The 13682-nt window shown below is 44.5% G+C and overlaps 1 protein-coding gene across 1 annotated transcript; it reads right to left on the bottom strand.

Moving 5' to 3' along the window:
• Positions 1–984: 984 nt before the first annotated feature.
• Positions 985–13618, bottom strand: arsj (arylsulfatase family, member J). Its single transcript, XM_053416781.1, has 2 exons — positions 12873–13618; positions 985–2989 (listed from the first exon to the last, which is right to left on the bottom strand). The coding sequence occupies exons 1-2, from the start codon at positions 13181–13183 to the stop codon at positions 1594–1596; spliced, it is 1707 nt and encodes a 568-aa protein (XP_053272756.1). The 5' UTR covers positions 13184–13618; the 3' UTR covers positions 985–1593.
• Between the last annotated feature and the right edge of the window lie 64 nt (positions 13619–13682).

The following is a 13682-nucleotide window of genomic DNA, read 5'->3' as shown; positions in this document are numbered from 1 at the left end:
GGAAACTACTGTTATTATCGTGATTTGCGAATGGTAACAGCAATATCAAAGAACAGGTCCTTAGTGGAGTCCCTCATTAACAGATTACAGGTGGAAACAGATGACAGAAGAATAAGGCTGTGAGCAGCAGAACCCCCCCCCCCCCCCCCCCCCCCAGCTCCCCCACCCCCCAACACTGTATAGATGAGTTTGAAGTTTATTTATCTGCACAGGACCCTTTATACCAAGGGGAGGTCGTCAGGCACTCTTTGATCTTGTGAGCCAGAGGGTTGGAACAGCTCGAAGACGGAAAGGCTACTTTTGCCTGAAGTTTCCATGATGACTTTGCTGCTTTGTTGCTGCTCCATGATCTGCCTTATTTGCAGAATTAGCAAACACAAGTAGACTGAAGTTGCGCAGCCGCAGTTCGAGGCATACAAGCACAGCTGCACAAACAGACACGATACAGCAGAACCTACCCAATTTCAATCGCCATAATTCCGTCATTCCACTTTGTGTCTGGGCCTTTTTTTTTGCACTTAGTAAGAGTTCCCACTCAGCACTCACAGTAAATGCCAAAAATCTATCAATCAAAATTCAACTAAAGATGCAAAGTGTGAAACTGAAGATAGAATGCATACTTTTGAACCCCTGCTGAACTTGACTCTGGTTTCATATATTGTAAGTTGCGTGTGAATAGTTCCATCTCTCTTTTGTGTGTCCCTTGATCACTAAATCCTGTACAGTACACCATGAGCCAGGCCCTTTTAAAGACTGCAAGAAGCAGTTAGGTCTTAATCCCAGGTCAGATCCCACTTTAGTGCATTTTCCATGAGTAAAAGTGGGTGGCTGTATCTCAGCTTCTAAAGATGAGAGAAATGTTACATCTTTTCCAGTTACAAGAGTGTTCACTGTCACCAGAGTAAAGGAAATCTGTCTGGAATAAAATGCGGAACAGACAAGAGTTTGAGAAAGAGCTTGAAAGATTGGAAAAGAAAAACAAGCTTTGTGTCTGGGGCTTTTATTTTGTGAGTTTGTCTTACATTCAGGTTGGCCTGGTGCCAGACCAGACATCATCTAAAAGGGGGAACAAAATCTATTATTCCTAAGTTCAGACAGACTGTGCTTATAAAACCAACATACAACAACTCACACATCACATAAATCCTACATTTGTTTCCACGATACTGTATCTCTGCAATCAACAGCATAAAAGAGCTACGTCTTTATTTTTCTGTCACCATGATTTATGGCAACTGTCTATGAACAATTCTTTTTTACTTTTAGTGAGACATGAATATACAGAGGAATTCAAAGGTGACAACAGTTCAAGCATGCAACACAATCTAGAAAAATAAACATTCGCTCAATGCCCCTAACAATAACATGAGGTCTTAGCTGTGTCTGGGCACGACAGTAGTGTTTGAATGAGTGGAGCTTTTCCTAATTCTAATGAGGCATTTCAACAGGTCTATCTGCATTGTTTTCCATACAGCATAAACTGGAGTCAAGTTAAAACTAACTGGAGTTCGAGAGTCTGAAGAAGACAATCCTGAATCAGGAAGTGTCTATCCCTGAGAAAAGGCAACTGAAGTCTTTCACAAATGGGCCAAGCTATTCTTCTACCTTCCTTTTCAGCTTTCTGTTTGACTTCTTTTTCCACCTTCTTTTTCCAAGATGGTTGTTAAACAAATGATTGTCTCTCTCATCCTCCTCCTGCTTATCCCTCTCTTCTTTGTACCAGGGTCCCCATACGCCCCCATTGTACTGGGGGTTAGAACGCAGGTCTTTGGATGGGTAGCGCACTGCTACTGCCGTCTTGTTGTAATGTGCTAATCGCATTAGCATCTTTTTCACTATGTGTGGGTAGCGCTGAGACAAGTCCACTCTCTCGTAAGGGTCGGCCGTGATGTTGAAAAGCCAGATGGATTTACCTCGGTCCCAACGGACGCGCTCATTATGCCAGCGATTTGTTAGCCGCTGGTTGGAGAATGTTTGAGGGGGTACCCAGTCACTGTAACCCGGAACACCCGTGAGGAGCTTCCAGTGGCCCACCCGGAGCGCAGCCTGGACAGCGGTGTTCCATAAGCCATACCCAGCCTTCCACGAACCGTTCTTGGCTTTAATGTAGATTGGGTCGATGTTATGAAGAATGTCCTGTCGAGGCGACGGCCGCCCTTCACTTATTGCCTCCCAGACATCGTACCCATCCAGATTGAGATCTTCATCTATCGTCCCTTCACCCAAGGTCACCAGTGTGGGGAACCAGTCAGTGATATGGACCAAAGACCGACATTTTGTCCCTTTGTTCACCAACAGGGGACTGTGAACAAAGCCCACTGCCCTGATTCCCCCCTCCCAGTACGTGGCCTTACTCCCTCTCAGGGGCCAGTTGCTTCCACCAGCTAGTGGCTGGCCTCCATTATCTGAGGAGTACACTATAACTGTATTGTCATAATACCCATAGCGTTTTAATGCTAATGTGAGGTTATGGATGGCTTCGTCCAGGCAAGACACCATGGCAGCATATTTACGACGATGCGGGTTTGGAATGCCCTTGTAGCGCTCGAGGTAGCGGGCAGGAACCTGCAGTGGGGAGTGAACAGCTTGGAAGGCTAAGTAGAGAAACAACGGTTGACTGCGAGGGTTATGATTGGCAAGGATATTGATAGCCTTTCGAGTAAACATCACAGTAGAGTACATGCCACGGTCCTGCTCCCAAGCTGCCTCCTCCCCTTCGTACAGGTCATAACCACACATACTAGGCCCTTCACATTTATAGTGACTGTAGTAGTCCCCGCTGCCTAGCAGGGAGCCAAAGAAAGAGTCGAAGCCTCGCTGGGTGGGCATACAGCCCCGCTTGTAGAAGCCCAGGTGCCACTTGCCCACCATGTGAGTGGAGTATCCAGCTTCCTTGAGCTTCTGGGGCAGGGTGACATTGTCCAGGGGCAGGCAGTTCGGCTGGGTAGGTCGGATGATCGAGTGTTGAAGGCCTGTGTGGATTTGATACCTACAAAATAAAAACAGATATGGGACATGATTATTTTTCAAGACAACTTTCACGTATGCAGGTCATCAAGTAGTAGATGTCAGGAGAACAAAATTACTTCAGGGACAGTTTCCATTGAAACCTTCCTGTCCCTCAAAACTGGAAAAGCTACTGCACAAGAAATGAATTAATGTTCCTGCAACAAGTTCTTAAACATGAGGATTCTGTCTGCTAAGTCAGAGGTGGTGGCATTGTGCCATTATTTTTCTTTCTTCCACAGAACGGTTTTGCAACTTGGTTACATTCCAGAAATGCTGAAAAGCCTTCTTCTTTCCTCAAGTTGAACCACCAGCTCAAAAACTGGTCCAGATAGAATCATGGGGCGCCATGAGTTTATTTATGAAATAGTCACATGCTGCTGTATGACATTTCAACAATAATAATCTAAACACTGAAAACACAGCGTATGTAAGTTTATAAAACTGAAGACAAAACTGTTCTTTCTGCAAGAGAGCATCTTTGTTTTGGAAATTACACACTGATACTTTATTCAACCCAATTCTAATTACAATGGACTCCTTCCAAAGCAAACATATCGGAGCTGACCGAAGAGTGCCTAAAGAGGAACAACACAAGCACAGAGTGTTGAGAGGTGGATGTCTCATGGTCGATGGAGGGGGGGGGGGCCAGAGCCAAAACAGAAAACCTGTCACTCAAGGCCAGACAGGAAGCAGAATTGTGACCTGGAGCTAATGATGCTGTGCCAGCCACCTTAGCAGCAAGCTAACACAGAACCATTCATACAGTAAGTGAGGGATCAACTCTACAATTTGCATCAAGGAACTTTTTGAAGAATTTCTGAAGTAAGTGCAAATGTAAACTTGTAATCGCTTTTGGCAGAGAAGGAAGGATTAGGTCAGCTCACATTCTGGGGTAATTCAATTGACTTTAATTTACAATTAGCACAAAATGACAATATGACAGTAAATCATCAGGTGTTTAATTGAATTGTTGATGAATTAGGACTCCCCACCCATTGGATTCCCCTATTCCCAAACCAGCACTTCATCAATTACTCAGTGATTGAGAATATAACAAATGATGAGGTTTGGATGAAATTTCCCCAAATTATGTCAAATCTTCTTCAATAATCCTAACAAAAGACAATGTAAAACAATCCTGAGTACTATTTATTTGAAATATTAGAAGTAGCTATTTCTGCCAGATTGATAATTAAATTATGTCAAATTCCATCTGTCCCTGATTATTTTCTCAATGACCTCAATACTTTCAGTGCAATGACCGAAATGTAGTAATCACAATGTTAGTGTCAAGTATCAAGAATTGGCTTTGAATGCTATTCCTGAATGAGCTATCAAAAAAGATAAAGCCCAACATATTAATTGACTGGCTGACATATCGGCTGGAATCAGTGTGTTTATATTTAGGCAGATGAGCAGCAGGGAAATCAAACACTGTCAAAAATAATTGGCAGTGATCTTGAAAATGATTCTACATGTTGCAGTGTGGTTTGACATTTTGGATAATTTGGTTTCTTCCCAACAGTTAGATAATATGATTGACACGCTCATTGCTGTGCTTTAAATATGAGTTTGGACAACGACGAATGCAGGTCTGAAATGACTATTTTTGGTTATGTGCTGAACTCATTATTTTGTATTAAATAAAATTATTAGAGTAATACACAAATGTGACATAAATGTAATGCTAGCAGGGGGATTTAGTTACTTTCAGACAGAGCTCTTTCTCCCTGCTTTAAGTCTTCAGACAAAGCTAAGCTTGGTATTCCCTAAGATGTTGAAGTATTTCTTTTAAGTCAGACAGGGTCTGTTCTTTTGCTCTGCTATGGATTCAGTCAGTATATTTAATTCCAAAGTAGGTCCAAGCGCTCAGCTCTTGTGATGTGGGACATCAAAATCATTGGAGGCAAAGTGTGAACTGTGAAGGGCATGGGAAATTATATATGCAACTCTTTGTGAATGTGGATGGTACAAAATTGGTGGTCCTCAGACCTACTGCCAGAGTTGGTGTTCTACCGCATTTAGGATCAGATCTAATTATACCCAGGAATATTTGGATCAGGTCTGAGTCTCCCGCAATCAAAACTATGAGCTGAGGGATTAGTGGTCTGACTATGAAATGTTTTTTTTTCAAAGTGAGGCAGCTCAGCTGGAACTTAGGAAGTAACACTCAGTAGACAAACACAATGAGCGTTGGATGTCGGGACTCCCCACGTCTGCTTTGAGTCTAAGAAAGACACCCAGGAGACATGGGGCTGATGCAACCAGATGCCTCTTCACCTTCTTTCCTATTTTGCTGCTCCCTCTTTCTCTCCTGTGGTTAGTGGTGTGCAGTCAAGCTGTCACCGGGAAAAGGGAGTGAAAATAAGTGTCTGGTTAAGGTTTCCAGAGAGGAGGATTCCTTTGGCAGAGAAGCTCAAGGTTGGTCAGGACTAGCGAGCCTCTGCTCCCCACGGAGAATGCAAACGACCTTCAAGGTTTACACCAAAATATAGCGTGTGCGGCAATAACTCACTCATTTAGTACTTAGGTCCTTCACTCAACAAAAACAATACACTGAGGACACACGTCCCTACGATATCACAGACTGCGACTGCAAACAAACACACACTCCTTTGCATGTAACACAGCTGGCCAGACCATCATCTTTTATTTGAGCTAATTTACTGGAGCTTCCATTTCAGTTTGGAGAGGTTTACATAACCTTAGCCTGATTTATGGAGATCTGTGATACATAATCATCAGCAATAAGTTAGAAAGCAAGTATTCTGTCTCGTGTGTTGTCCACCTTAGCTCACAAACATTACATTTTTCATTTGACTCTCCATAACGTTAAACACATTTATTATTGTTACAATGACAAAGGTCCAATACTCATGAATGGCATGTTCCTATGGGGGGCATCTGAGCGAAATGACAAACAACTCATATGGTCTTGTGAAGACTGCATTCCTATGAGCGCTTCCATTTAGAAATGTGATGCTGATAATGGTGGTTTAGCTATGGCTGTTTTGCAATTAAATACTTTGAATTTGTGAACGCATATTTAATATTGTGCTTCAAGGATCGTAAGGATCTGACCCAGCAAGTTAATAAAAAAAGCCAATGTACTGACTCAACAGATGTTTGTCTGTAGAGCTTGGTAGTTATTTAGTTTGCTGAGTATGTCTGTGTGTGACACGACCACTGACCAATTTACCAGGGAAATCCCTGACCACTGACCCTCCTCGTCACCAGTGTGTTCGAATGACAGCTGCAGTTGGTAGAGGCTTTTTTGACAAACCTAGGGGCAGAGCTGTTTTGTTCATCGGTGAGAAATAAAAAAAAACTGCACAATGCTTTACTGAAACAAAGAGCATCTGGGTTTGATGCCTCCAAAAATTTGGTTGGGAGATTGTGTTGTTTATAACAAAATGGATTTGCATGGACTCAAATCCAGTTCCCAGGACCTTTAAAATGTAAACCTTCCCAGGATAATTACATGGCACAAGTCTGAATTTGATACCTCTATTTGTTGCAAGTCTTTGAGGTCAGGTCAGTGAATACAAAATGAGACCATGCTGGCCCTGATGGGAACCAAGAGAGGGTCTTGGTTTCATTCTGAAACTCAATTACAAACATGCACCTTGGGGGTTGGAGGATGTACTGTTGGTCTGTTATGAGGCGATGAGATCTGACTTCAATGATCTGAGAAAGGGAATGGAATATAGAAAAGTGAAGCCAACTGTGTGGGTACGAAAACAACAGCAACAAGAACTCAACCCAGCCTGTTACTGGAGGGTTGTTTCTGTAGAAGAAATATATATAGAAGTCTGTTTACTCCATTGTTTTGTCCACACAAGACATAATTAACTCCAACAATAGTAAGTACTTGTAAAACCTTGTTTCCCATAATCTCTCCAATGTTCCCCATGCAAAGTACATCATCAATTTTGTGTTGTTACTTGCTCATAAATGTCTTTGAAATGACTTTTGAATGGTATGTCCTCCATTACCTTTAATCTCTGTGTCAATTTATATAGGAGCATTTTTCCAATTCTGTCCTTCGCTTTCTTTATTTATATTTGTCAAGCACTTTTGCATCGATACCAGGACGGCAATAAGATGGAGAGAAAGAGGAAGTTTTGGATGGTTTAAAAGTGAAAAGAAAGAAGGAACATTTTGGAGAGATACCTGTGCAATGTATTAAGACGTGTCTGCATATTCAGGTCTGACCTCTCATGAGCCCCAACCTCTGCTCTCACAGCTCCTGCAGGTTCGGTGGTGTTCACATACCAAAAGGTTACAGGCGTGTAATGAGAATGTCATGCTAAGAGCAGCCTGTGATTCCTCCACCAATCACTCAAACCAGCCCGAGGTTTTGACGGAGAATGGCACAAAGTGGAGCGCAAAGACTCTCAAAGTATCCCTGTGTTGTTACTCTTTCACGTTTGACGGGGTGCCGGGGGAAACTAGCTCTTGACTTTACAGGTTTTGGGGCATGTGAGGGACAGTTATTAGGTAAGCCTCAGAATAATGACTGCAGTAAATACCGGCCTAGATATCTTACATCCTTTAGTGCAGTCCCTGCACATTTTTCATAGGTTCTTTTAAATAACAAGCAGGGCATGGATGTGCAGCCACATGGGCCACCGATCTGGTGTCAGGCATTTCTGCATCTTTTGTCGAGTGTGGATTCAAACCCCACTACAGGCAGGGAAACACCTCAAACTGATAGTGGCTCGTTTCCATATCTTATCATGCCAAGGCAGCTGTTGCATTCCTCCAGTAAAAGAGTTATGGTCTTAAATGCAACAGTTATCACGCTATCTCTCTGGCTTATTTCCACAACCGCTGAGCTACAAGGCCAACAAATCACACACACCATTAAACTCAAAACGCTAAGCGCCCGGCATTCACTCAAGTCCCACAAGTCAAGTGCAACGGCCACCACTCCAGCCACTGAGCAACAATTGTAGAGGTTCTGAAGCCGACCTGATGCCCATGCCGGAGCCTTCTTGTGTATTTCTGCTCCACGTCTTCTTCACATATGGTTCAGATAAGCAGCCTCAACCCAGCTCTCTGGATTTAATCGAAGACAGCCCTTCGTCGTTCGTCTTACTTAGCTCTTCCTTTCAACAAGCTCTTCGTTTACTTCTTTGCTATCTTTGCATATCTCCCTTCAGTTTGGCCCCTTTCTTGGCCTTTGTGCTCTTATTTTCTCAATTCTACAGAATCTTAAAGATGATCAACAAATTGTCCCCTGTCAAGACTTCCATTTCCCTGAATTCAAACACAAACTTCTCCAGGAACTTTGCCTATTCATCACCTCTAATGCCCAGTTTGGTTTCTTATTGCACAACTCAATTCAGAGCTCTAAGACAAGCTAGTGTGGGGTGAAGGGGGAGAAGTGAAAGAGTGACAGGTGAGTGAAAGATCAAGAAAAGGGCGACTGAGAGGCTAGGACACATTTAAGATGAGTGTGGACAGTTGGGAAGAGTGTGAATGAGTAGGAGAAGGAGACGTAGTGGCTGAGAAGCAGAGTGAAAGAGAGCTGCTTTAAGAAAACAAGCAACCCAACTCGCCTGACCAACAGACCAGACTCAGATCCAGGGGTCTGTGATATAAGAGTGCAGTGTTCAAGGATGGTGGAAGAGCTTTCTGGAACTCAGCCACTATACTTGCTAGAGATCTGCTCCTCTTTGCCCTGGGACCCCAGGCTGCCTTCTTCAACTTTGGTTTGTTGATGGATCGCGGTTCATTCAAATGTAGAAGAACAGAGTAATAATTTGTTATCTTTGCTTAACAAGAGTTACTGAGTTGTAGCACATGAAAGATAAGTGGGGGATGACTAATGAAGACATTTGTACATGCATATACCATTGAGCAATATGTAAATGAATACAACAAAGCAGCCTAAAGTTACTGATTTTTATTTGTTTATGATGTATCGAACTTTCCAGATTGTCCATCTGCAGTATTTGCACAGACTTTTCACATGTTCTAAAAGATGAATCTTTGACACACCATAATCATGTTAACTTAATAAGATATAATCCCAAATGAGAGAAAAGGTATGTATAAGTATAAGTATGTGTCTGCCATCTGCTGTCATGTGTGTCAAGTGTCCTCAAATGTGTCTAAGATAAAAAATGTTGAGGGGCTACCTGTAGAGCTACGTCTGCTATCCATCTCTCTTGATCAGGAGAAATCAGAAGGGAGGTCATGGGGCTGAAGACCACAGCCAAGCTGTAGTTGAGGGAAAGCTCTGACTTTAAGCCTCTAATCTCATCAGTGCCGCCTAAAGAAAACCAGACAGGTTGAAATTTTTCTGATGCCACGAGTTCCCCAGGGGGCAAAAACCTTCAAATCTTTTCTCAGGCTCCTGTTACTTGAAAGTTAAGAGTTCTTTGTTACAGTTTTCAACAGCAGCTGTACAAAACAGCACATCAACATGTGGAGGGCATATGTTTTCCCAAAAACATTTTGAACATGGACCTTTTCTACCCACGTGGTTTACTTCTGACCAAGATCTTCTCAACTCACAATGGGGTACATTCTGTACCAAGTTCTGCTACAGTCACAGACAGTGAACCCTTAGTGCAGCTCAGCTTCAGAGCAGATGCCCCACACCATGCTACTGTAAGAAAAAGTCAAAGTTTATGTCTTTGTCATGGATCAGTTATAAAACTCTACCTTATTACTGTCTTTCCTGCCAGGCAGATAACACCCGTCAGCAGAACATTGAGTGTACACAGTTGAAAGTAGCACTGCTCTGCCTCACATGGTCTGTGCATTTTGTTTCCACCATTGAGTAAAAAGCATCTACTTCCATCACTGTTAGCTTAGTGGTTGGGCCGTTTTAAGGTTTTAAAAAAAACGTATGATTCACACTAGCAACTCTGTTATTCCTGTATTACATCAAGTGCTGTAAGGCAGCGAAAGAGATGCAGTTAATCGACTCAAAAACTGCAACTGAAGCATTGAGTCATTGACTTCCAGGGGACACCCGTAACAAATGTCACTGCGAAACCTCAGTATTGAGGCAAAATATTGTGTAATTAATATCTCTGCCTGTGACTGACTGGTGATCTGCCTCGAAGCCAAGTCAGGGTTTTCCACAAGTGTCAACCAAAGCGGACCTCCTGCTGAGCTTAAGCTCTGGGGAAGTTTGGCAGCGCGGCTGGAACATAGATATAATGGTTGGAAACTTCACCACTTTTCTGTTGGTTAAAATATGAATGTACTGTATGAAACCAGCAGATCTGACATCATTGTTTTTTACTGTCATTGTGCCGAGAGTGACAATGCTTAAAAACCCCAGCTAGCTATTAACGTCATTAGTGACATTTAGGGGAAGGATCAACGATGACAATTTAAAACTAAAGAGGAGCATTCTGGGATAGAATGTAAAGTGAATCTGTTCAAACATGCCATAATAGCAAGGTCAATCATCTCATGGAGAAAATCTGGATCTTGAAAAAATCCAGGTTGGCGACATTCGAGAATGACACACAGTAAGTGGATCAGCAAGTTATAGTAAAATCTGATGATATACAGGGAGCACGTAGCTTGGTTCAGATGCGGGTGGTTGCCATAGTAACCAGTATAAACAGCCTGTAAAAGCTTAATCAGGCTCTTATCTAGCGCTTATGTTTTGGACTCAGTCCTTCACCAAGTCTATATATGTGCCTTGACAAGTCTCTGCAAGTGTTCCAAAAGGACTCAAAGTCTGTTCTCAGAGCTTCAGTAAAGCTGTTTTGAGGCATGACAAAAAATCGGAAAAATTTGGCAACAGAGTTTCCCTGCAGAGTTTGTCTTCCACACATTGGGGAGGTGTTCACAGACACCGGTGTCGGCTCTTATCACCACAAACTCCATTGACATCTTCGTCAGTGTGTTCTGCGTGTATGACATCGCTTTTTCAGGAAAGAAGGGGAGGTATATTTTTATTTTTCATCTGTCTCGTGTTAGAAGCCAGGCAGATAAAGTCAGCAGATATACTGTGGAGCCTCTCACTCTGACATTTGCATTCACACATGGTTCCTCCTCCTCCGGGGAAAACACGGAGGAACTGTGGACTATCCAGATGACGACTTGATGTGAACACACGGCTGGATGGTGCTCTTTCACTCAGTCGACCATACTCCTCTGCAACCACCCGCTCAGGAATACAAGCCTGGAAACATAATTGAATCTACACCTACTTTTCCATGTGGATGTTATCTGGGTTTGTTTCTGAGATCAGAGAAGCTCATGGAGGGAAGAGGAACGAGGAGGTGGCTGCACTTTTCTCATTATTTTCTCGGACGCCTGCCAAAAAAACGTCGGTGCCCGGCAGGCCTCCACCTTCTTTTTTTGGCTAAGGAGCAGAACAGATGGTGGAGGCAGCGGAGGAGAAGCCCTGCAGAGCTACATGTACAAAGAGGGAAACTGCTGATGTGAAACGTTCTATGAGCAAACTACAAAACCAGAGCACAACCGACCCCCCATGATACTGTACACATACACTGTAAAGCCCCCTCGCCCTCTAATATCTCCTTAGAGCTTCCTGCCGCCCACAAAAACACTAAGTGGCTGCTAAGGTAACACTGCTGCTCCCTAATTTGGAAAGGCTTACAAATTTGTGTGAGAAAAACTCAAGGTTCACTTAAAAAGTTTTTCTGGAACAGGGGTTTTCCAAAGTATGGCATTACGGGGCCCTGCTCCGAGAGAAGTATCCCATAATCACGTATCCCATGATGAATAATGCGTCACAGCCTCTGCTGCGGCTTCAGCTACTGATCGTGCTAGAGAACAATACAAATCAAATCAACAAATCACCAACCAGACTACAATCACTGACATCTGTTGTTTTAAGAAGACCGGCAGGCACCTGTCTCTTTGGCTCACAGGCTATTCAGCTCCTGTTTACAGTGAGACATTAACATTGACATTTTCATCTTCCCCAGGACGCGGGGTGCTAAGTGTCCTGAACACTGCTTTGAGTGCTTTGTTTCTCTTTGGTTAATACAGCTGCGTAAGTGACGGGTCTGGAGCTTTTGATCACTTCACATGGTCATCATTATGCAGGTGGACTTGGAGCTGCTCAGTGGGATTGTAAAATGGGAAAACGTCTGTGTTGGCTTAAGAACTGAAGATCCGATCTGCCGGTGAAGACCAGGCGGAGCTGGCGAAAGCTCAGGGACAGCTGCTGAATGGACCTTGAGGTGAGACCGGTTCCACGGCTACTGTTACAAAGGTTGAGACTGGACCTCTTTCCGGTTCAGACACTGTAAGTAAATGCAGTCTGCTGGCAAAAAAAGGCTTTAAAAAAAAAGACAGGGCAGGTTTCACCTCTACTTGCAAACCTCGCTTTGCTGTGCATTATCATAACCTTTAGAATCAATCACCTGAGCTACCAAAATAAAATCTAGGCCATAATAAATCAGCATAATAACGTTAGCATTGTATATGAAATGGAGCGCAGTGGCTGCAGCCGCTATCCATGCTCCGTAGAAAGGAGACATCTGCAAACCTTGCTGTGCTCAATTAAAACATGTGCTATTGATAACAGCTTTATTCGCCAGAAGATGATTTCCCCCCCTCAGTTTCTGTATTTTTTTATTTTTTTTATTAAGCTTAGGGCCCCACAAAAGGCTAGAGCCGGCTCTGCACTATTAGTGAAGTGAAGCCTAAAGGTTCCCAGTAACTGTTTTGCATTGATTTGCATCCAGTTGATGAGCTCATCCTTCTGACACTGAACAGCTTTCAGCAACTTTACACTTTGCAGAAATACGATGAGGAGGATATTTAGGATTTCACTCATTTGGATGATGAGCCGGCTCCATGGAGCTGTGGTGTGGGCAGGTGAGGGGGTGTGTGGGGGGCATGGGGCTCTGTACCTGCCGGTCATGAGTTGGCTCCTGGAGGGGCTGCACAGCGGCTGCACGTAGTAGTTCTCCAGCTTGACTCCCTCGGCTGCCAGTCGGTCCAGTGTCGGGGTTTTGATCTCGGAGCCGTGGTACCCAACGTCCCGGAAGCCCTGGTCATCCACCAGGATGAACACGATGTGCGGCTGCGAGCTCGGCTTCTCGAACTCGTTGCCCCGGTTGCGCAGCTCGGAGTCCCAGTTCTCCCAGGACATCTGCACGCTCCACGTCTGGGAGATGATGAAGCCGAGGACCAAGCTCACCGGGACCCACAGGAGGAGCATGGTGCGGGCGGACTCTGGAGCTCAGTGGCGGTCGGTGGCGCGGCGCACATGCTTTTGGGGAACAGCAACGCTTGGGAATCGGGTTCGCATCGTGTCCTACCCAGTCCTCTTGACAGCAGGGGAAACCACAGGCGCCGACGGATCCAGGTGGAGACAAAGCTCCGGAGCGGCTCAAAAAACGTTGTGTCCGCAAAACCCGCACGGAGGCTCTGGCTGTGCGCACTCGTCCAATCGCTCCTTGGTCAAAAGACGCGCAGGAGCTCCGGAGTCCACACACACGCTGTAGCAGCTGGGGCAGAGGGTCTGCCGCTGATGTCCTCCATCCCGCCAGGCTGTCCTGTCCTTCCGAGCCGAGAGCGCACCGAGGACTGTGGACAAGCGGTGTCTGTCTCCTCCATGTGCACGTCCTCCTCTCCCCGCGGCTCCCAGCGCACTACACCGTGCCACTGCTGCGCGTTCACGATCAACTCCGGATCTTTGGCTCGGCGCGGAGGGAAGT

The sequence above is a fragment of the Pleuronectes platessa genome, chromosome 23 (genome assembly GCF_947347685.1).
Source record: "Pleuronectes platessa chromosome 23, fPlePla1.1, whole genome shotgun sequence".
Lineage (NCBI taxonomy): Eukaryota > Metazoa > Chordata > Actinopteri > Pleuronectiformes > Pleuronectidae > Pleuronectes > Pleuronectes platessa.
This window is presented reverse-complemented; position numbering and strand designations above follow the sequence as displayed.